The sequence below is a fragment of the Amblyomma mixtum genome, chromosome 2, assembly GCF_055824585.1.
Source record: "Amblyomma mixtum isolate Tamu chromosome 2, ASM5582458v1, whole genome shotgun sequence".
NCBI classification, from domain to species: domain Eukaryota; kingdom Metazoa; phylum Arthropoda; class Arachnida; order Ixodida; family Ixodidae; genus Amblyomma; species Amblyomma mixtum.
In genome coordinates this window covers 129,886,935-129,909,297 of record NC_143013.1, presented here as the reverse complement: position 1 = coordinate 129,909,297, position 22,363 = coordinate 129,886,935, and the positions used below count along the sequence as shown (strand labels likewise).

General features: G+C 44.1%; 1 protein-coding gene across 1 annotated transcript in view; it reads left to right on the top strand.

Annotated features, from left to right (window-relative positions):
- The first annotated feature begins 693 nt into the window (after window positions 1-693).
- Window positions 694-22,363, top strand: part of LOC149360896 (uncharacterized) — a 101,843-nt gene continuing 80,173 nt past the window's right edge. Inside the window, exons 1-3 of the mRNA XM_089567950.1 lie at window positions 694-873; window positions 2,224-2,314; window positions 17,580-17,845. Coding sequence (XP_089424076.1) covers window positions 17,617-17,845 — 229 coding nt within the window. The 5' untranslated portion in view covers window positions 694-873; window positions 2,224-2,314; window positions 17,580-17,616. The remainder of the gene's footprint in view (window positions 874-2,223; window positions 2,315-17,579; window positions 17,846-22,363) is intronic.

Below are 22,363 nucleotides of genomic sequence, written 5' to 3'. Positions count from 1 at the left end.
CACAAAGGCTTCCCAGGCATCCTGCAAACGACGCTATGAACTTATCCACCGTGCCGTTGCTTTTTCCCCTGGTGATGAGGTTTCACTCTGGGCACCCTGCGCACTCCAGGGTTATGTAAAAAATTTATGAGCAGCTGTATTGGTCCCAAAAAAGTGCCGGAACAAATATCCACCATTAACTATCGGATCGCCACCGCTTCACGTGTTATGGACCATCGCTGTAGTGGCACCAAGAACGGGTACGTGTCGGGCCTCAAGCTCATTGCCTGTCTCCAGTCATCCCTCTGTCTTTTCAAGACAATGACTGTGACAGTGATATCGCGACAGTCAGCTATAAGGATTTCGCAAGACGAAGTGAGTGACTTGCAAGCCAGTTTTGTGGGCACCGGACAATACATTTTACACAGCGATAAGCGAATCATATTACAAAATTACATGAGCTGCCATGACGAGGTAGTGGCGAGACTACCACTTTAAGAGAGGTGATGTGATCGGCCCACGTCCCGCCAACAAGCACAGATTGCTTAATTGGAGAGCATGCTATAGGGATGATGCTCGCGGTTTTTCCGCTAGCCCATCGCCTGTTCATACGCGGCGCTGCTCGAACGAACACCTGTGCTAGACCTCAAAAAACGATGTCCAGTGACTGTATCTCCCAGCCTGCAGTCGCGCGCTGTTAGGAAAGGGAGCGGATGTACTCAATCGAACTGCTAGCTCGTCAGGACAGCCTTTGCGTGTTTTCCGTGAAAAATTAAAAAGGCGAAAGCGCACACAACAGGCGGACGTGAAGGGCTCCTCTCTACGCGACCGACAGACGTCCATTCGCGCAGCGTCGGCCGCCTCGTCCACGAGGGAGGCCCAGGAGAGTGCCAGGTGAGTGTACGCGCCAGGCTTCATGCTTTTTTCTGCACTGTGTGAGAGCCAAGGTGTGTGACAGGTGGGACCGAAGCTCGCTTGAGCTGGTGTTACTTAAACACACTGTAAAACCGAGAGGAGACTAAACAGGAACACCAGAGAAGCAAAGTGAACGGCGCTGCCAGAAGTTCAAGTGCTAGTTCTTCCGAAATGAAGTTGTCCATGCATATATTTTGCACATTTCCCTGCAACGTCCACGGCCTCACGGTTCACTAATTCTTAGGATAGCCACGGAGATCAGCATTGCAAACACCAGTTTCCGTGGCCATTGCTTACGAATCCATAAAATTTAAAGAGGTTAATGAAAAATTAAAACAGCAATTACTTGGAAAAATGATCACATGCCAAAAATATTTCCTCTACTTAAAAGACGAAAGTAGTGTAAGCAACTGTGTTAAGATGACTACTGGCGCAGTTGTAATCTCATCGGTTCTTAGAACCATATAAATGCTCCATAAGAAGTGGACTTTCTTGCAACGGCATCATAAGTATGGTATAAGGGAGCTCCAATACAGGCACCCTCATAAATACACGTTGAACCGCAGCGCCAGCGATAACCTGCACCGCCGAATGAAAATGTACCCAGGAGGCCCCAAGGCACATTTAACCCACTCTGTACGCACGCTAAGGAATTTCCCTCATACGGTCACTGCGTATGGCATGTGCTCAAATGGCTAGCGTACACCCCTCTGCTGTCCAAAGAGAGCTACCGCAGGGGTCATGAGCTGAACGTGAGCTAGTAGTGAAAGCCTTGCAGAGCGTGCACCGGTGGTTCATGTCATCTTGATGAGCGGTAAAGAGAAAAAGAATGGAGCGGCAGTTTTAGGTTTCTGTTCTTCACATCAAGGGGAGCCAAAAACTCTTCTCTCTTTACCCTTTTTTGTCCTCCTCCCAGCGGCATGTGAACATCCAGAGATTTTCCGAGCAATTTTAAGTGTCTTCACAAGCATAGCGTGTACGTACAGAAAGTCCTAAAGCTCTCAGTGAATACCTGGGCTATTGCTGAACTGGCAACCAACAGGAAGGAAGCATCACACATTTTATAGCGGCTTGTGGGAATCTGCACTCATAGTTGTTGACGCAGTGCTCCATCCGAAGACACCGGAAGCCGCCGCAAGGAAACGATTTTTCTGGGGTATATGTATCCCAGACTGAACACAAGAAAGAGCAGCCATATGGCCAAGCAGCAAGGAGAGCACTGAGTGTGCAGTGCTTACGGGCGAGGGGTGCAGTATTCAGTGGCTCTTTGGGCTCGTTCTTCCCCGACAGTCCGCACTGCCACTTTTTTTTTTCTGTTTCTCTCTCCAGACCACATGCGCAACCCTGAGCTCGAGTGATCTACACGGCAGCGACGTTCTGTTCGAGCAGCTGTTCTGTGCCGCTGCCACAGGGAAACAGTGTAAGGGCAAGGTTCATCATGAAGAGTCGGTTAAGAGTAGTCGGGGCGGTTTGAGGACAAGGGCCGGATCGGGCCCTGCCACCTGACAATGCGCTGTCCGATTAGCCTTCGTAGTTAAGCTCTTTAGGGGCTATGGAAAACAAAGTTGCGCTCGCTAAGCCCTAATGAGTTCAAGTGGGCTTCATAACGCTCTGTAGCGCAGAAACGCCTTGCTCCACATAGTGTTCGGAACCCTTTGCAGCTTTCTGCTATGTATGAAGTATTAGTCATTTTGAATTACACCCTTCGCTTCGCCGTTTGCTCCGTATAGCTTACGCACATGCGTGCAAATACCGTTTTCCAGATATTTGAACAAAATACACACTTCTATATATATCGTATGTCGTATGTATATTTCAAATACACAGTTCTTTGGTCTCTATCTTCCAGAAATTTAACACTTCGGCAACACCAAAGAAACATGACGTTGCACCTTCTTGGATATATATATAGATTCGAATAGCGCGAAACTATGAACGTCACACCTAGCGATATCAAAAAATATTTTATTTACGGCCTTTCTCTGAGGTTTCATGGTGACACATTTCGAGCATAAATTTCGAGAAGCACCCAAAATCTACGCCCTAATATTATGTAATAGGCAAGCGGCTCGCATGGTGTCAGGAGCATTTCCATAAAGTTATTCTTTGTTACAATCCATTTATGCAATTTGAATTCGCGAATCGCATTTTCGTTGCCGACAGTAGCGAGAGAAAACGAGCTTTAATCTCAGAACAGAGATTTGGACCTGCGTGAGTCTTTTATTTAATATAGTCATTTTATGTAGTCATATAGCTTTTAACCTCGATATTTATTTGATATACTCATATCGACGTGAGTAATGCGTTATTACGTTAATTTTCACTACAATTACTACTGAACGCCAGTCTTACTGCAGAGAACAAGAAACTACACGAGAGCAATGAGGCCCTAGTGCGCAGGGTTGCCCACCTGGAACAATATTCGCGTCTGAACAATCTAGAAATTAGAGGTGTCCGTGTGACTCAGGGCGAAGATTGCAACAAGATCGTTGAGGTTCTCGGCAGCGAGATTGACTGTCCCGTAAATTCAGAAGATCTGGATACCGTGCACAGGGTTCCAACACGAAACAAGAATGAAAAAAACATAATTGTTCGTTTCCTCTCGCGAAACAAGAAGGCGGAATTCCTGGCAAAAGCTAGGAAAACACATCCTACAACGACATGCCTGGGTTTCCCTCAAACGCAGGAGGCTCCTGTTTATGTCAATGAGCATCTTTCACCTGACAACAAGGACCTTTTTTCGAAGGCTCACAAACTTAAGAAAGATAACAAATGGGCCTTCTTGTGGACATCGAACTGTGTTATTCTAGCTAGGAAGGAGCAGAACAGCACAGTCTTTCGGATAAATTATGTAGATGACCTTGAAATTTTCCGTGAATAGACATACGGGTGCTGACGTTCTACATCTTTCTAACCGCCATCATGGCATCATATTCCCCGGAATATGCTCCTTCGATCTTATCCGAAGCTAAAGGTCTGTCTGCCATCCACTTCAATGCTCGTAGCCTACGGAAGAATTACGTTAACATAACCGCTTTGCTTGCTTCCCTTCAGCATCAATTTTCCATCATCTCATTTTCTGAAACTTGGCTATCATCCCTTGATAAAGATTGGTATGCTTTTCCTGGCTATTCATGCGAATACGCACACCGTGTTGATAACCCCTATGGTGGTTCGGCTATCTACATTTCAAAGCACATTGCTTACAAAAGACGTCTTCATTTGTGTTTGAATGTGAGTAAATGCGAATCGGTTTGGATAGAAATTGATTGCCGATCTACTGGTGGCACAGAGAAGGTTATATGCGGCGCTATTTATAGGTCTCCTTCAAATGATGCGTCTGAATTTTGCCGGGCTTTTGAACTAGCGCTCCATAAACTATCACTCGAAAATAAAAACGTCTTCATTAAGGGAGATTTTAATATCAATATGCTAGACATGACTAATCCCATCTGTGTCGACTACACGACCTCTTTATACAGCTATGGTTATGCAAATTTAATTAGAACGCCTACGCGTTGTACTGACCATGGCTCGCATTCATTACTTGATCATATTCTCTCGAATTTTCCCACTGCTCCTCCGGTTGGCGTGATAGAATGTGATGTCACTGATCATTTTCCGGTATTTCTTTGCGCACTATCATCTCGCTGTAGTAACAACATGTCCACGAGGAAGTCAGTTTTTGATAGCGGAAAATATTTTGAAACCATATCTAATACTGATCTTTCATACATTTTGGGTCTCTCGAACCCAGAAGTGGCTGTACTTGAGCTGTCGAAAATAATTTCATCAGCAATCAATAAATGCACATCGCTCCAATCATCCACGAGAAAATATGTTACCCCCATTTCCCCATGGATAACTACTGCTCTGTTAAACTCTCTGAAGAAAAAAGAAAACATGTATAAGAAAACTAAACATCAGCCGTTCAATCTGCGTCTTAAATTGAGATATAAAAGGTATTCCAGTGTACTAACGTCGCTTCTAAAGAAAGCTAAACGATGTTATTATGAAAACCAGTTATCCACACATACTAACAATTCTAAACGAAAATGGCAGCTGCTTGACGAATTTCTGAATATTCGTAAGTCACCTAGTGTTGTTAAATCTATTTTCCACAGTGGTGTTACTTTATCTGATCCCGAGGAAAAGGCTTATACATTTAGCAATTATTTTTTCAATTCACCTAATTATCCTTTCTCTTCGTTATGCACACCTTCTCTTGAGCTCTGCCCTCACTCCTTTTTTCTTACCCCCACGTGTCCAGACGAAGTTCTATCTGTAATTGCTAATTTAAAGACGACCGGCCCCGGCGTTGACAATATCCATGGAAAGCATGTGAAAAGTATCCGGTCATTGCTTCCTCCAGTCCTCAGCCACATCTGCAATCTCGTTTTTAAATCTGGCAGTTATCCCAAGCAGCTCAAGATAGCGAAAATAATACCGGTCTTCAAAAAAGGCGATCCAGCTTTGCTAAATAATTATCGTCCGATTGCAATTCTTCCTTTTTTTTGACAAAATTTTAGAAAAAGTAATTGCAGTAAGGTTGTCTAGATATATTGAAAAATTTAACATATTGACAGATAGTCAACACGGCTTTCGGCGCGGACTATCTACAGGTACTGCAATAGCGTCTCTCATAGATTACGTTGGGCTAACAATTGATAAAGGAATGTTCTCAGGAAAAGTTTACATAGATTTTAGCAAAGCATTTGATTCCATTGATCACTCCATCTTGTTTCACAAATTGAAATCTTATGGTATCACTGGACCTCCCCTAATGCTCTTGAAGAGCTTTCTCTGTGACCGAGAGCACATAGTCTCTATTAATGACCATACATCTAACATAGCTTTAATTAACAAGGGTGTTCCACAGCGCTCAATTCTTGGCCCTGTATTGTTTTTACTCTACATTAATGATTTACCGCCGCCGCGGTGGCTCAGTGGCTATGGTGCTCGGCTGCTGGCCCAAAAGACGCGGGTTCGATCCCGGCCGCGGCGGCTAGAATTTCTTTGGAGGAGAAATTCTAGAGGCCCGTGTGGTGTGCGATGTCAGTGCACGTTAAAGAACCCCAGGTGGTCGAAATTTCCGGAGCCCTTCACTACGGCGTCTCTCATAGCCTTAGTCGCTTTGGGACGTTAAACCCCACAAAACCAAAACCAAACCAATGATTTACCATCCTGTTTAAAGAATTGCAATAGTATACTATACGCAGATGACTCTACCATGCTATCATCGCACCAGGACATTTATCAGCTGATTCTTAACCTACAGAATGATCTTAATTCTCTTGAGCGTTGGTGCCACATTAACCGCCTGTCCGTGAACGTCACTAAAACTTGTTTTCAGATTTTCCATCCCCCTCAGAAGTCATTGCCCATCACACCACTTCTATACCTCAATTGTACTGCTATTTCACCGCAAGATCGAGTTTCTTTTCTTGGTGTTATCATTGATCCTCACTTAAAATTCCATCATCATGTAGCTGAAACGTGCAAGAAAATTTCTTATGGGTTACGCGCACTAATTAAAGCCCGAAACTATTTTCCAGTCCAAACTTTATTATCTCTTTACTACGCAATCATCCACAGCCACTTAAACTACGCTATTACATCTTGGGGTAACGCCTATCATATTCATCTCTGGCCTTTAATAAAACTGCAAAAGCAAACCATGCGCATCATAACCAATAGCCCTCGAATGTCACCCTGCCGCATTTTGTTCACAGATTTAAACGTTCTACCTATCTCGGCCCTTTATTTTTACAACCATGGCATCCTATTCTTTAAGATTCTTCATCATTATCTCCCGCTAAGCATATTTTCTCCCGGCACGATCATGAGCGACATCGTCACACGTTTTGCGCTGCGTAATAACTTTTTACTACCTAAGGTCACAACTAACTACGGGAAACAATGCCTTCATTTTTCATCCGTATCATTTTGGAATTCTTTGAACATAGACATCAAACAAACTAATACGCTTTCTTTATTGAAGGTCAAACTAAAGCTTTTCCTTCTTAATTTGTGATTTTTTTTGTTATGTTATTGATTCTATGTAACGCGGCATCTGTGAGTGTTTTATTTTACATTATCGTGCATTACATTGTTTGTATTTAAATATTTCGTCGCTAATTAATGTGTTGTGTATTTTATATTATGTTGCATAATGAAATTTATTTTCATGGGTGGTCCCGCCCGCGGTCTTGCACCATGGGACCTCTCGCTGTATAAAATTGTAACTTTTATTGTATTACTCAATAAACTTTCAACTTTCAACTTTCAAAAAACCAACATTTTCTTGACAGCTGCAACTCACCTGAACAGTTTGGTCTGCCGCGGAAAGATTAAGCTGCAATGAATCGGACTAAGGTAGTCGCGGTGATCGGTTCAAAATACTTCAAACGAAGAAGAAAATTCTGCAAATTAATTTGCTATCCTAGAACCAGCAGGCCTTGTCAGTTTCTGGTGTGAATATTGTTACATGGAGTGGTGGTGGCGCAAACCTTACCGTAATTTTTCGCCTTCACTCGACAATGCGAAATTGGTAATATTACTAAACGTAATATTGAACTTTTCGCTCCAAACTACAAGTACCCTAAAATCGTGCCGCGGGCTTCATAACGTGTTCTATAATCTACATATCAGCAACAGGAATTTCAATGCACTATTTAACATTGTGACAGGAAGCTGTCGAACTTTATGGCGGGGCATCATTTCTCTAATACATAAAGCGCAATCTTTACCCCTGACAAATTCGTGATATGTGCGCAGTACATATATGAGCGCACACCCCGTTTGCCTCAACACTTCACCGATATTGTGCTCAAAGCCACTTCAAAGAACACGGTATACACGCGAAGGTCTGCATGCAAAAACAAAATAGGAAGTACCAATCCAATCTGCCAAAGCCACATTAAAGAACTGTAGAGAATGCTAGATAAAAAGGTAAGAAAGAAAAGCGAGAAAACAACTTTGCCTCTATCAAAAAAGAGGAAGAAGACCGCCTCCTTCTCTTGAGCCAACATAGTAACCGTTCGCCTGAAGCCACATTTACAAGTCAGTAAGTACAATGCAGTAGCAAATCACTTAACCGCTGCGCCACTGCGCTGGTAGTGGCATGAGGACTCGCCGTGATCTATTAATGCTAAATAGACGATGACCAATTCTTTATTCTTATTGCACTAAAGGTATTGCGTCATACCGTTAAGTGGTAGTTGAAACGTCCCATCCAATTGAAGAATAAGCACATCGTTTCGAACGTACTGGGTTTAACTACGTAAACCCTTATTCTCTTGAAATAAACCTGAAACAGCTGTGAACTCAATTCTGAAACATATAACACGTTTCCTATTGTCCACTGTCGTTGAGCATGACGATGGAAGCTACTGATAGACGAATGGAATTCCTGCTGGCTCCGCTGTGGTTTCTGTATTGTGCCACATATATTTGTATCCAGTTCTGATAATCTCTTGCGTTACAGTCTTTATGATGCTCGTGTTTAAGGGCATTTTAGATATGTGGATGATTTTTTAATACTTTTAAAAGTCCCTTCTCGCAGGAGTGCCACTGAGCCGCAAATGACATTTTATCCGTGTTTAACCTTGTACTCACGTATGTTCCAATATTGGAAGAATGAAACTCAATTTTTTATTTTCCTTCAAAGTCGACATTTAAATTTTCGCACAGCGTTTGATAATCGTGGAACATAATAGACTTGTACATTTATTAACGCGATATTCAAACACGTAATTATCCCTAAAAACAGGAATATTTCGGGCGCTCTTACGACAAAGTGTTTCTCGAGCGTTTGTCCAGGGAAAAAAATTAATGAAAAAATGTAAACTTTATCTAGAACTTTTGCAGATTTTGTCGAAGAAAAATAGACTAAAGCCTGTCTGTCTATCACTGGGAGTGAGTATCATGCGAATGTTCCCTTTTTTGGAACATTTGCGTTTGTAAGTAGCCCAAATCAAAGACAGATAATGCTCCTGATTGCAGCATTACGCCGGGTGGCGTAAACGTTGCAATATTCTCTGCAAATCAGAACATTTAATGCGGAGTTGATTGGTCAGTGCCCCAGCACACGACACTTTGAGGCGCTTGAAGCGTTTGCGGCGAAGGCAGCGCGTGGAACGTGCAGATAGTGGTCACGTGTTCACGAAGTGGAGGTGCGCGCGGGCCGTCGTGGGATGTGCTTAGGAGAAATGTTTTCTTGCCTACCGCGGCTTCCGAAGGGTTCATTCCCTTATAGTTTGCACGGCAAAAGAAAAAAATATTCAAGCACACAGGTTTTCCTGAAAAATTGGTTTGTATAGTTTGCGAATACGTTATAAGCTCATATGCTGTAAGGATGTCTTCAGACCTCAAGTAGAAGAAATTGTCACTCGCTCTTTCAAATGACATCATCATTGGGTATACGAGAAAAGGGCATGTTCCCAGAAAAGGGCATGGAAAAAAAACATGCTCCGTCATTGTAAATCTGGCAGCATTTTTTTCGTGGTTATTTTAGAAAGGAAATGTGGATTGGCAACAACGTTGTCTGCAAAACACTTCTTAATAGCGCGTTGTTTAAAAGGGTAACGGAACTTAATGAAATTTCCACACACTTTTGAGTTTTGCTCATGAAGTGCCACTTGAAGACTGCATCAGGTTTTGACACTTGGTTCAGACTTTATCTCAGGATAGCCAAGTTTGCTGTAGTTACGCTCTTCGAACTAAGAAAGGCCTGTTGATCTGCACCTTGTCACACTCTGCACTTATGAAAAGGGATGCATGTCCAACATTCCGTGAGAAAAATTTTTGAGAACTGGAAAATTATAAGACACGGCCACTCAAATATTGAAGGCCCATTCTTCTTATATGTAGCAAAATTTTTGTTTTAAAGTGTTTCCATGAATCGCATCGAACTATTAAAGCTGCCAAGGAAAAACAGATGCGGAACGCTCTTGACGACAGCAAAAACGTTAATAGAAAATTATACAAGACTGTCGCCGAGCGATATGCGGATATATTAATTGCTATAGTGAAATCTTACATTACATTAACTTTAATTAACGTTACATTACATTACATTACATTACATTACATTAAACTGCGTTCGTAAACGCTTTCTCGCTCAGAAATGCTTTTGTCCAGAACTGTTGGGTAAGGCCATCTATTGCCTAAAAATGACTTGAGAAAAAGCTGCGCATACGTCTCCAGAACACTTTTCTACAACAGGCTTGCCGCCCGCGGTCAGTGGGTTGCCCTGAATATGGCAACCCACTGACCAGAGTGGGCAATCCAAGGTTCCGTAGTCGTTGCATATCAAGCTTAAATCACAGCACATGCATCACAGTGAATATGGACCACGTCATAAAATGAGACCTACTGTAATGCACACACCTGCATAAAACCTCGCAAAATCTTGTAAAGGTTGCCACGACATACGGTGTGAACGCTTCTTCGCCCTCAGAACAGTCGTCGACTACCCCAGATGAAATTAATATATATTTTCACGCAACAGTGGTCGACGCGCTGCATGACGGGGACAAGGAGAACCCTAAAAACCAAAAAGAGCGCTGTGGAAATGAGTGAGTCGGTCAGTCAGTCAGTCATTTGTTCAATAAAACACAAATTATACATCAGAATCTGTTCGGCCCACAGCCATAGCTAGTTCGGGCCTATACTTACGCACACTTGGCATCACAAGTACAAATAATGGAAATGCATCCCAGACATCGTACACAAAGAAAAAGAAACAAACAGAAAATTGGGAACACTACATGTAATTACTACATACTGCTATGAACAAATCTTTTTACTGAGTATTCGAAGTTCGTGGATATTTTCACCTCCAGCGGGATATCATTTAAAATTTTTGCACCATAAAACTGCGGTAGTCACTTGCCATAAATGTTGCGTGATACAGGGAGATTGAAGTGGAGATGGCTAGCATTCGTGGTGTTACTGGTAGACATAGTAAAAATATAGATTTGGATTGGGTAGTTGTTCGATATAATGTTGCAAACTGTACATAACACCTTAACCTAAAACACAAGCATGAACGGAAGTATTTTTTCTTGATAAAGCAGACGGCTTGGCGGGTGTAGGTTGGAGAATGTCACAGTACGCATCGCCCATTTTTGAAGGCGTATAACGGAATTCAAGTAGGTTTTAAAGGTGGAGCCCCGTGAGTGGCAAAAATGAGCGAGGTGACAATGAAATACTGAGTAGTAAATGATTTTTAGGACAGTTTTGTCAAAGTGCACTCTACTTGTGAGTAGAGCATAACATGATGATGCTAATTTGGAACGCACATGCGCAATGTGTGGTTTCCAGTTGAGGTTGTAATCCAAAACGATGCCTAGATAATTTATAGTGCCAACTTCTTCCAACAGAGAATTGTCGAAAGAAATTTTTAGAAAATGCGTGTCTATATGCCTGTACGCAGAGCGAAACACTATGTTCCTTGTTTTAGACGTGTTAAGTGTTAAGCTATTTGCCCTTAGCCACACTGACAAATTCACTAGCTCTTCGTTCACGAGATTGCCTATCTGTTCCAGTTTTTTCACCGAAAAAACGAGATAAAGAAATAAAAAGTAAAGAAATAAAAAAATCTATTCAGAATTTCAGATTCTGCTTGTGTTCTTTCCGCATCCGTTTTTCAGGCGTCAATGAACAGTCCTACTAAAAAGAGCCTACTGTGATAGAGAACACTTTTCGGACGATCGTTCACGAATAAAAGTATTCATGTCGCATGGTGTTAAGTCATTAGGAACCATCACAGGCATTTCCGTCATTAAGGCATCTTCCACTCTCAGAAACATTTCTTCAGTGGTAGTTGCAAGAACTCGGTGGGCTATGCATGGCCTTAGAAAAATGTGCCATTGTTTCGTCTACGAGAATTCACAAAAGCGGAGACCACTCGAGCTCTCAACCTTTCCCTCATTAAAATTCCTTTCTCTCTCTCTGCATGCCAAGACTTTGTGACGGTGCGAAGCTTTCATCGAGATGTACACAGTGTTCGCCCCACAATTTGCTGGCCTCCATGTCCGGGCACTTAAGTCAGGCGCGCCTTTTTTTTTTTCAGAAAAACAAAAACCGCTAGTGCTGGCGCCGTGTCTTATGTGGAAGCCTCATATGGCTACCTACTAAAGGACGCAGTTGGTAGTGCACTACATCTGTACGCATCTGTCTTGCACCCATGAAGGCTTGTTACAATTGCTCCCTCTGTTGTAAAACATTAAATCAGGGCATATTGCTTAATGTTGCCTACGGCATCTGGTGTTGCCACCAAGCGACATTGGACATGTGCGCAACGAGGTAGGATCAAAGAGACTAATATGACGTGCACCTATTGCGCAGAAGGATGACAAAACCAGAATAAAGCTTCGCAATATTCCGGCCACCCTTATCACAGCCGGGCTTAGGAAGTATTAAACACCACTCCCATATTTTAAAAATATTCCGGTCAAGTGATTTAAGACATAATAAACAATGATTTCCATTAAGGAATGGGGTGCAAGGTAATCGCAAAAAGTGAAATAAGCATCAGCCTTATGCACTCCCTGAGAAAAAAATAATTTATTCTCATAATGAGAAAAAGTAGGGAAAAAGAGATAAATCACGTGTTTTTAAAACTTAAGAGCCACAAGAGGCGGAAAAAAAATTCGGCGCAACATGAATCGCGTGGAATTGTCAAGTAACCCCGATTTTGTATTTTGTGTTTAGCAAGGAGAGTTTCTTAAACAAAACTCTGCTTTCTAGTTCTAGGTTTAGTGCTTATTATGGCTATAATAAAACAACTAGTACAAAAAAAAAACATAAACGGAGTATTATCAAATGCAAAAATTTTGCTTTCAGTTAGTACATATTACAGAACGTACCAAAAAACGGGGCACTGTCTCTGCTTGCAAACTCTCATAACTCTCAAAAATATTTGCCTGAAATTCGTGCAATGTTCGCGTAGTTTTAAAAATGAAAAAATCAGAAAAATATTTATTTTGCATAAAAAGCTTTTCCAATTTTTTATCGCAGAGGAGCAGATATCGTATACTGACTAAAAAGGCGCATCTTTATTCCAAGTCGTAGTGGTAACAGAAGTAAAACATTCAAGCTTACCACATGATCTTTTCCGACTGTAAGAACTATGAATGGAAAACTTTACGACGTCCATTCTCGACTTCAGTGGTTGTGATATTTGTGAGGTGGTTGTAAAAAACTGCGGCACGTTCTAAAAAACAATCTGTTGGGCGGGTTTGCGTCGATCTTTTATAGTTACCGCGCAAACGACCAGACAAGGAATGACGACAAAACGCAGCGCTCTGTTCTGTCCTCCTTTCTTGTCCTATGTTTCGCGCTGTAACTATGTAGGGATGAATATTCTAAGGCTGGGTATTTCCCCTTCATTCAGGGGTTTGCCAGGAGTTGCCACTTAATACTCAAATTTTATGATTACATTTTTAACTATACGTTCTATTCTACATAAGCGCTTTAGAGCCATATCTACTCTCCTTACTGAATATGGTGAGATGAGAACTATTTTTCAAAAAACAGAATTTCTATTTAGCAGCCTTCTAGCAGAGAATTTATCTGTTTCCGAAGATATATTGCACTTAGGCACCTGAGTAGTCAAAAAGGATTATATATAGTCTTTCGTCGTCACGTCTTGTGGAACAGTTGAAATTTCTAGCGCTTTTATTTTAAATGTTCTCCAAAATGCTAATGTTTTACCGTTTTCTACATTTACCATGCGATGTCTGCAAGCCAATTTTCCCACAGGTTTCAATTTGCTACGAGATGGCCTGCTCAAAGTTCTGTTATCAAAATCGTTTAGTTTTTTCTGCAGAGGTTAAGGGTTCATGTCTTTTACCCTGATGTTGCCGCCTTTTTCCACGTGTTGGGTTCGGAGCGATAATACGATGAGTTTCATGCCTGAGCTGTATGTTTAAATATGCCACCTTTCCATGCAATAAACAGTTAGTAGTGTGCGCATGTGGTGTCCCCTCACTTGTTAGTGTCCTTGTTGCGCCGCCGTTCATTTCTTCTTCAATTTGCGCTTCACACGATTTGAACTGAAAGTGGTAGAAGAGTCCTTCAATAGCTTTATGGCTATGAAACTCCCGCCGAAGTTTCTTTTGAGGACAAAAGCGGCCGCTAGAGGCACCACCGGTGATCGAAAGTTCACCGGTCCGGCGGCGTATTATGTAGTTGTAAGAAAAAAAAGTTCCTCTCACGTGCGTCCGATTATTTGGTCATTTAATTATTTACAAGTGATTGAAGCGTACGTCATTCATCTGTTACAGTTTCATAATCCTAGCCCGCTTGACGTATAGCGAAAGCCGCCGCGGCGGCTCAGTGGTTACGGCTCTCGGCTGCTGACTCGATAGACGCGGGTTCGATCCCGGCCACGGAGGGTCGAATTTCGATAGAGGCAAAATTCTGGAGGTCCGTGTACTGTGCGATGTCAGTGCACGTTAACGAACCCCAGGTGGCTGAAATTTCCGGAGCTTTTCACTACGGCGTCCCTCATAGCCTGAGTCGCTTTGGGGCGTTGGCCCATACACATAAATCTAACCTTGAACAGAGAAAGGGCGCTGCTGCGTAGAGACTTTTCATGCTTAATTTGACATTACAACACTGGTGAAAAGTGCGGTTTGATCGCTGACCTACAACAACAAGCACATGAACGAAACGCAGTACGCGGTAAGGCAAAGCCCGTGTTAGCAGACGGCACTCACTGGATTTAAATACCGCTTGCGTTGCTCACCCGAGTTCAATGGTCACGACTGCAGGTTTAGCAGCGCTCTACGTTATAGAGCAATACACTGCGCACTAGCTGGCGTGAGATTATAGCTCATGGTTTAAAGCATGGCTAGGCTAAGCTTGTGCGACTGCTGCGGCAGAGCGGGCTAAAATGTCGGTGTTGCTATATGCGCGTCATCACGGCATTCCTCCTTAGAGACCACTTTGCATTTGGCTTATTAAGGCGGAAGCCTTTAATGTCTCATCGTTGTAAGCAGCAGTTGTCGACAGAAAATGTCACGCTTTTCAATTGGTGGAAACGGTCGTGACGTCACTGTGCGCGAATTTCAAACCGGGCCAATTGTACTTTGGCTAGTAATCAGCAACCAATTGAAGGGATCGTATAGTGATGCTCCAAGTAGGTGGGACTGAGCTTAGTTAATTGCTAAATTACCCAATTAGCCTAATTAGCTTTACTAGTCAGGCCATATAAATAAATAAAACCGATTAAGAAATGTTGGTCGAGCTCAGGAATCGAACCCCGGTCTTCGGCGTGAGAGACGAGCATGCTACCCACTCCGCCATGCCTGCTTTTTTGTCTTTATTGCCTGTTTTGACAGATTACAACAGATCATAAACAGACGTTCTGCGCTGCACACTCAAACAACAAGCACGGACATGTGTTTCACTCGCGTGAGAAAATCAAAACTGTCTCAGGGAACACAACTCTCCCATCAACTCGATAACTTCATCTCCAAAACATAGCTCCTTGTACACTTCACGTAGCTTAAATATGTTTTCTTTGAAGTAATCGCGGACAGAACGCGCATCTTCATCACAGTGTCGTACAGCCATCCTGCTTCGCCTAATACTGTGCAGGATCTTTATAAATATGATGTAATTTTCCTGCTCCGCCATGCCTGCTCGATGGTTTGGAATGAACAAAGGCGCGTCTAGTGAATACGGTGTCTTCACTCACTCTCGTCCTCCTCCATTCTCTTCCCGCGAGGTTTAGGTGTCCACCTACAAATGAGAGACAGATACACTTCCTTTCCTCAAAAACCAATTTACTGACGAGCGAGGCGTAGAACCGAATGGGCGATGGCGTTCTATGGACTCCTTGGCAGCGTTGCAAGACGCTGTCGCGTTCCACTCTTAGGGGCATCAGTGACCACACTTTAGGTCAAAAAAGTGCCCCCTGAATTTTGTGAGACAGTTACTGCGTAATTTCCTTTCCTCAAATACAATTTTCATTTTCTTCATCACCGCTCCTCTTTATCTATCTTCTTTCACTCCCACTTCCTCCCTTCCTCTACGGTGCGGTTCAGGTGTCCACCGAGATGACAGAGAATTACTGCGCCATTTCCTTTCCTCAAAAAGCGTTGCGTTCAAAGGGCAAGGCATGGCGCTGAACGGGTGGTGTTCCGTAGACTCCCTGGCAGCGCTACAACGCGCTGTCGCGTTCCACTCCTAAAGGCGAAGCTTAAGCCTCATTAATTACCAGTTAATTAGTATTCAGGCATTAATCAGTAATTAAACATTAATTAGTGATTTGTCATCACTTAGTAATTAGTACTCAATTATATGTGACGCCACCGGTGCCACAGAAACAGCGAAGGTGGTGCGGAAAACGCTTCCGCCTCTACCCACTTTAGACAGTCAAAGTGCCCCCTGAATTTTTTTGCGAAAGTTAGAGAGCAGAAGGCATTTTCTTTTTTCATCTTTTGAGATTACAAATGAGGCATTTCGACCGGGATAGCTTTACCATTTTGCCAGCATGGTGCCGCTATTCGGATAGTGACAATGCTACAATCATAGCTCCGCTAACTGCCCCGATCCAGATCGATTATTGCCGTTCTAATTGTTCAGCGTTGTTACACTGGTTGGAGCCCTGTATCGCGGTCTACTTTAACATAGTAAAGTAAATTAGCAACTCACCCGTCGCCGTCTTCGGCGGTATATATGCACAAAATGAGAAAGAGAACATCTTAACTGAATTAACTTTTTACTCACATATACTACAGAAAGCAGAAAGACAGCTGAGCATTCTAGTTTTTCGCGCACTGGCTGGGTATTTTGCGCTCACAGTTTCTCAATTTGTTTGCACGTGGTGTGACTAGCAAATTCCTGTTGAGACTCTTGAAGGTGGTACTTCGTCGTGCGAAGCTGCAGCTTGCGTTTCTGCACCTTAAGACTGTTGGTGGCCTTTGCTGTTTGACAAGCTTTCTGTAAAGTTTGCACATCTCAAAAAACAAAAACGGAAAGGTATCATTCCAGATATTGCCTTTATTTTAGTACTTAAAGCTCTGACGTACAGAGACAAGCGAGCGATCTGTGTTGCCATTGGGGCTCACCGTCATTATCGGCGTTTGTAGAGCCGTCGATGGCAGGGTTGCTCAGGCGAGAGATTTCCGGAGCGTTTGCTGCTGTGCAGGCATCCGATGCGATAAGGCGTCGCTTTGCTGATAGGCGCATCTTTGTTAAGTATCGTAGAAGCCATTCGAATACCCTCGTAACGGCGTCAAGCTTTAGCTTGAGCAGCCCAAGTCGCAGCGAAGCCGAGCCCTCGTTCACAACGAACTGATCGTACCGAACGATGTCAGCGGCACCGAAATGTTCCTCACAAATGTGCACGTACGGCTCATCAAAGGAGAAGCCAGAAAATCATTTTCGGAGAAAGGCGCCTCTACACTTCTCTTGCAGTTTGGTGTGAGACTGTTAAAGAAAAAGTGGACATGTTTTCGCCGTTGCCCATGTAGCCGGAGAGGCACGCACGTGCCACATGCTAACGCGAGTTCTCTGGTAATAAGCGCATTGATAGCCTGTGAGTTTTATTCATGGCCCATGCCGTGGTTAGGGTTCCCTCTCGTCTGACTGCATTATTAGCTGCGATACTAACCGGCGCTGTTGGTCATTGCACCATTTAGCACAAATTCACAGGTATTCTGGAACAGCTGTTTTACAGGAACCCGTCTTCAGGCGTGAGAGTCCATGGCAGCCCCAACTGCTACTAATGCTGGGAGGAATGGTGACGGGCCCGCTGGGTACTGCAGCCATAGGTGGACTGTGCTGGGAGCGTGCTTTGCCATCAACTTCTTGAGCAGTGCACTGTTTCGGAACGCTGCGCTCTTCTACCCTTCCATCATGGAGACCTTCATGGTGTCCAGGGAAAAGGCAGCGATACCGCTCTTCGTCTACGGGGGCTGCTTCCACCTAGGAGGTATTCCATGCATGCGGATTTCCAGGGATGCTTTGCTACTTTTTGCGAGGCACGTGTTTTTACCGGATAGTAACCACTTGTGCGACAATGCGGTGTGCTCAAGATGTGGCGTGTGCACAAAAGAATATCCTCCCCCCCCCCCCCCCCTCGGGGCACTCCACCCGTGTACTCATACTTCTACTTAATTTCTTTCTTTCTCGGGGACTGCTTGTTCGAATATCGATCGTATATTGAACCTTTTACTCAAATAGCGAACTCATTTCTCTAACAGCGTAAAAAATTCCGTATAGTCCATTCCTGCCTTACTGAGTTAAGGACTTGGCAGAGGCACATCTGCTGCTGAGCCAGATCTTGAACTATTCTGCAGTTAGCCTCACTTATTGCACGGCCCTACAAAAATGGCGGCAACAGACAAAGGAAATGAAGTTTCGGCTCCCACGTGGAACCGGAACCTGATTTCACTTAGGAGTTGGTATCCAAAATTATCAAGGCGGAAAGCTGGGCTAGTTGGTTTGACATAGTTAATTAAAAGACTAGCGCATAAAACTAGGACAAAGACAGAGAAGGAGACAGGACGAGCGCTATCCAAAATATCCAAAATTATATTTTCCGAATCGTCTTTTCTTGGGCTAGTTGGTTTTTCATGCTGTAGGCGTTTACAGCGCACACGAGACACGGACGGGCAGAAAAGGCAACGAAAAACAGCGCTGACTTTCAACTGACCTATATTTTCCGCACAAGTTTAGTTATAACACAAAATGCTGATGCTACGTGTTACAAAAACATGCGTTGCCTTATTTTATTTACTTTTTTTGTACCACTTCTAACAGAGGGCTGAAGCTAAAGGCATAGGGACGCCTGACGGGGCCTCGGTCCCCGCATACATATGTAGCACATAAGATCAATGAATACAATTCGGCAAGCGGCACTACATTTGAGAAGTCAAATATGATATTAGGTCGCGGTCTCTGACCCTTCTCCAAGATCCGAACACTGCAATCGGGCACCAGCTGACGACGCACTCCTACGGTCAGACTGGTCCTGACAAAACGAGTGCACCGTCAGGTGGCACCGCATGGAATGCGGCACGATTCGGATATGGGAGAAGGGCCGAACTTTTCACCCCGTCTGTACTATTTCGACTAGACGGACTTCCTTTAAACTCTTCACTGGGCGTAACAACTCGCTTTTAAGTTCCATGTTGTCCTCATCTAGTTTTTTGCTTTTGAAATATTGCCCAACGCTGAACGTTAAAAACCAGTGACGTGACGCATGCCTCAACTGACATATCTACATAAATTCTGGAAACTTATTGGGCAGGCACAAGCGTAATTTTTTTTTACATTGGTTACTTTCATGCAATAAACTAAAAAAATCTCGTCACACTGACCCCAATGACTATGAAGCTAATCCACGTGCGCTTCCTTTCTTCCCGTTTACTAATGAAGCGCAACTGTGGCATGAAGATAACATGTTCACGTCGTGAGCACGCACCAATAAGCTCTGATCACTGACCCGTGGTAAATACTGTACGAAATTTATTATTCCAACTCTTACCTTTCCTTCAAAATGCAACCGCGTTCTATAGTAACAGTACTTACTCGCTAACGAAGACCTCCTGAATTTTTGTCAAATTGAACTGCAGGCTCTGTGAGTATGGTATCGCTATAGGTTTACCAACTGATAACGTATTTTGAACCACGGAAAGATTGCCCTTTTGTTGTGCACACATCGTTTTGGGATTGTCTTGCCTGAAGAGCGGGTGGATGGCTTTTGCACAGAACAAAAACGCAGACGTATTAATGTAGCGCGAAAAATGCGCGTGTAAAGGCAGCCGGGAAATACCTTCGCACTGATATTTTCCCTTCATTCCTTGATGAAATTTTTCCTTGTTGTCACAGCTGTCTACTTTTGCGCGGTTGACTATACTTTGCGAAAATGTGTTCTGAGACGGGCGCATATTGATCTACTCCGCAGGCCAGAAACCTGTGTGCAATTTGAGTTCAAGAACTTAAGAAGCACTGCCACTCAGACGGTTTAAATGATATGACTACTCCTTACAGGGCTTTAATATTAACTGACAGTACCTTTGTGACCTCGAGCCTCGACAAAGCTTGATTCTCTCCTGGAAGAGCGGAAGCACTTTACTGAAAAAGCAGAAAATTCAACGAACGTGTTCATCACGCCGACCTCACATTTTCCACAGGGAACGGCACTGGGGCAATGAGGGGGGGGGGGGGGGGCAGTTAGGATAAGGATGCAGAGAATGAGGAAGGCAAAAGGATGTAACAAGACATTTTTCCTGCTTTAGAAACATATGCAGAGATTTAAAACAGTGATACAAATCACCGTTTCCAAGCTGTCAATGTTTTGGATGTTGCAAAGGAAAATACAAATGCAGGGCTCTGCTATAATGGGCAGGGTACGACTACCATCTCTCATCTCCACATGCCGGGTGTTACAAAATTCAGCTCGACAGTCTCCATGTCCCTCGGGGTCTTGACATCTCTTCAAGAGAGCGTTCGCTTGAGCCGATGATGGAAATCTTCAAGATGTCGAGGTAGTTGCGTAAAAGCCTTCATTAATCTCCTTTAGCATACCATGTCCAGTGTTACCGTTGCCATTAGCGGAGTACCGGGAGCCTGCCCATGGCTGGTGAGCACGCGCTGATTGGCCCTGATGCTGACCACCATGAAAGTTTGCAGTTAAATTAGTTATTGATTTCGAGAGGCTGCTTGCAAAGCGCATCCTGGGTCGCGCAAGCCCTACCACTGGCAGCGCCTGCCATCGCATCGCAGGGCAGTCGCACGTACTTTAATCGCTGCACCACTGCTCTAGCAGTAGTATGAGGACTACCAGGGATTTATCAACGTTAAATCGAGAACGACCAGTTTCGCACATATGGACATTAACTCGTTAAGTTCATGGTTTTATGCCCTTAGGGTGGAGCTTAGGCATCCCTTCCAATTTTTATTTTTGTGAGTGGAATGCAGCAATAAGGAATTACGATATAGTCATCGCCGTTTAGAGATCATTTTTATGGAGTAAATTTTCGCCATTATCGAAGGGACCAACTTTAAAAGAACTGCGTTGCAGAAGAACTTGCTTTGTGGCTAGTTGGTTCATGATTGTAGTTCAGAATGGCGCAAAAGACACACACACAGGAAGGCGCTCTTTGTGTCATCCCCTTTTTTCCTGTGTTTGTGTCTTTTGCGCCATTCTGAACTACAATTTAAAAGAACGTTCATCAGAAATTCCTTTCGTGAAGCCCATTTTCGGCCGCTTCATGTGCCTTCCGGTTTCCCAATATGCCCTAACGTGCCCGAGTACAGTGTAATCATCTCAGTGGTTGAATGCGCCAGGCAGATCTTACCCATATCTGGGCTTGCAGGAGACTGGTTGGCAATTTTATATTCTCAAAATGCAACGAAGCTACTACGAAGCCGCCTTGCAGTTTGATAAACTACCCATTGTCTAGCTATCTGTCGCAAGATGAATAAATTGGTTCGCTGAGATCGTGCAGCTAGGTGGATATGTGGAACGTCCTTTTCTCAAATTGGGGAGGGCAATATTTGCTTTGTCAACGGTGCACATGGACCACACGGAAGAACTCTGTGGAGAATGTAAGCAGTTACTGAAGATAGTCGTGTCTTTAGTGCACTGTCGTTTATGTGGTGCAGAGCAATTTTCAGCACCCTCGTCGGGGGAATGCATATCTCTGTACTGACGTTGGTATACTGTTTCGTGACGCCCAGCCGAACAGTGAGACGACGTGACTGATGGCAATTAGATGATGTAATGGTGGCTGGCATAGCGCGGGAGTGCCATCTTGCGTCGTTGCCAGCTACGTAAAACTACGCAGGGCCACCGAGCGATCGCCCTGATCGAGAATACAAGACACCGATGCGAAATAGCGATGGGCTTCAGAAGACGGCGCAACAGAAATAGCAAGATGGTGAAATGCAGGCCGCCACAATGAAAGAGATATTCAAACGAGTCCCGGTCCACGTAGCTTCCGAGCCGCTGGTCGTCAGGAGACGACGGCCTAGGCAAGGGACGCGCCGAGCGGCATGGGAAGGGGTACGGGGGTCATCGCATGTGAACAGCGTCTCGGGTCGGTGGGGTTTGTAGGTCGGGTCGGTCACTGCGTCGATTCCAATTCGTCGTGTCGGAAGATAATAACGGGGAAGGGGCGGAGGAGCAATGGAGAGGTCGGTTCGGGTCTGGCAGTCTGGGGCTCAGCCCGACGACGTTGACCAGGAACCCACAGCCGACGGAGGGATGCAGACACAGGGCTGAGAAAAACGATGACCAGGAGGATGATCGTTGGGTCGTACCCCGCGCCTTCACTGAATGTTACGTGAAAGCCAGCTGCAGTATGATGGAGATCACTGATGGCAATGAGATAACAGCTACTGGCCTAGCGCCAGCGCGCCGTCCCACGCTGTTGCCAGCTTCATAATAATATGTTGCCTAATTTAAGGAGCCCAGAGTGCCCAGGGAGGAAAACACAGATGT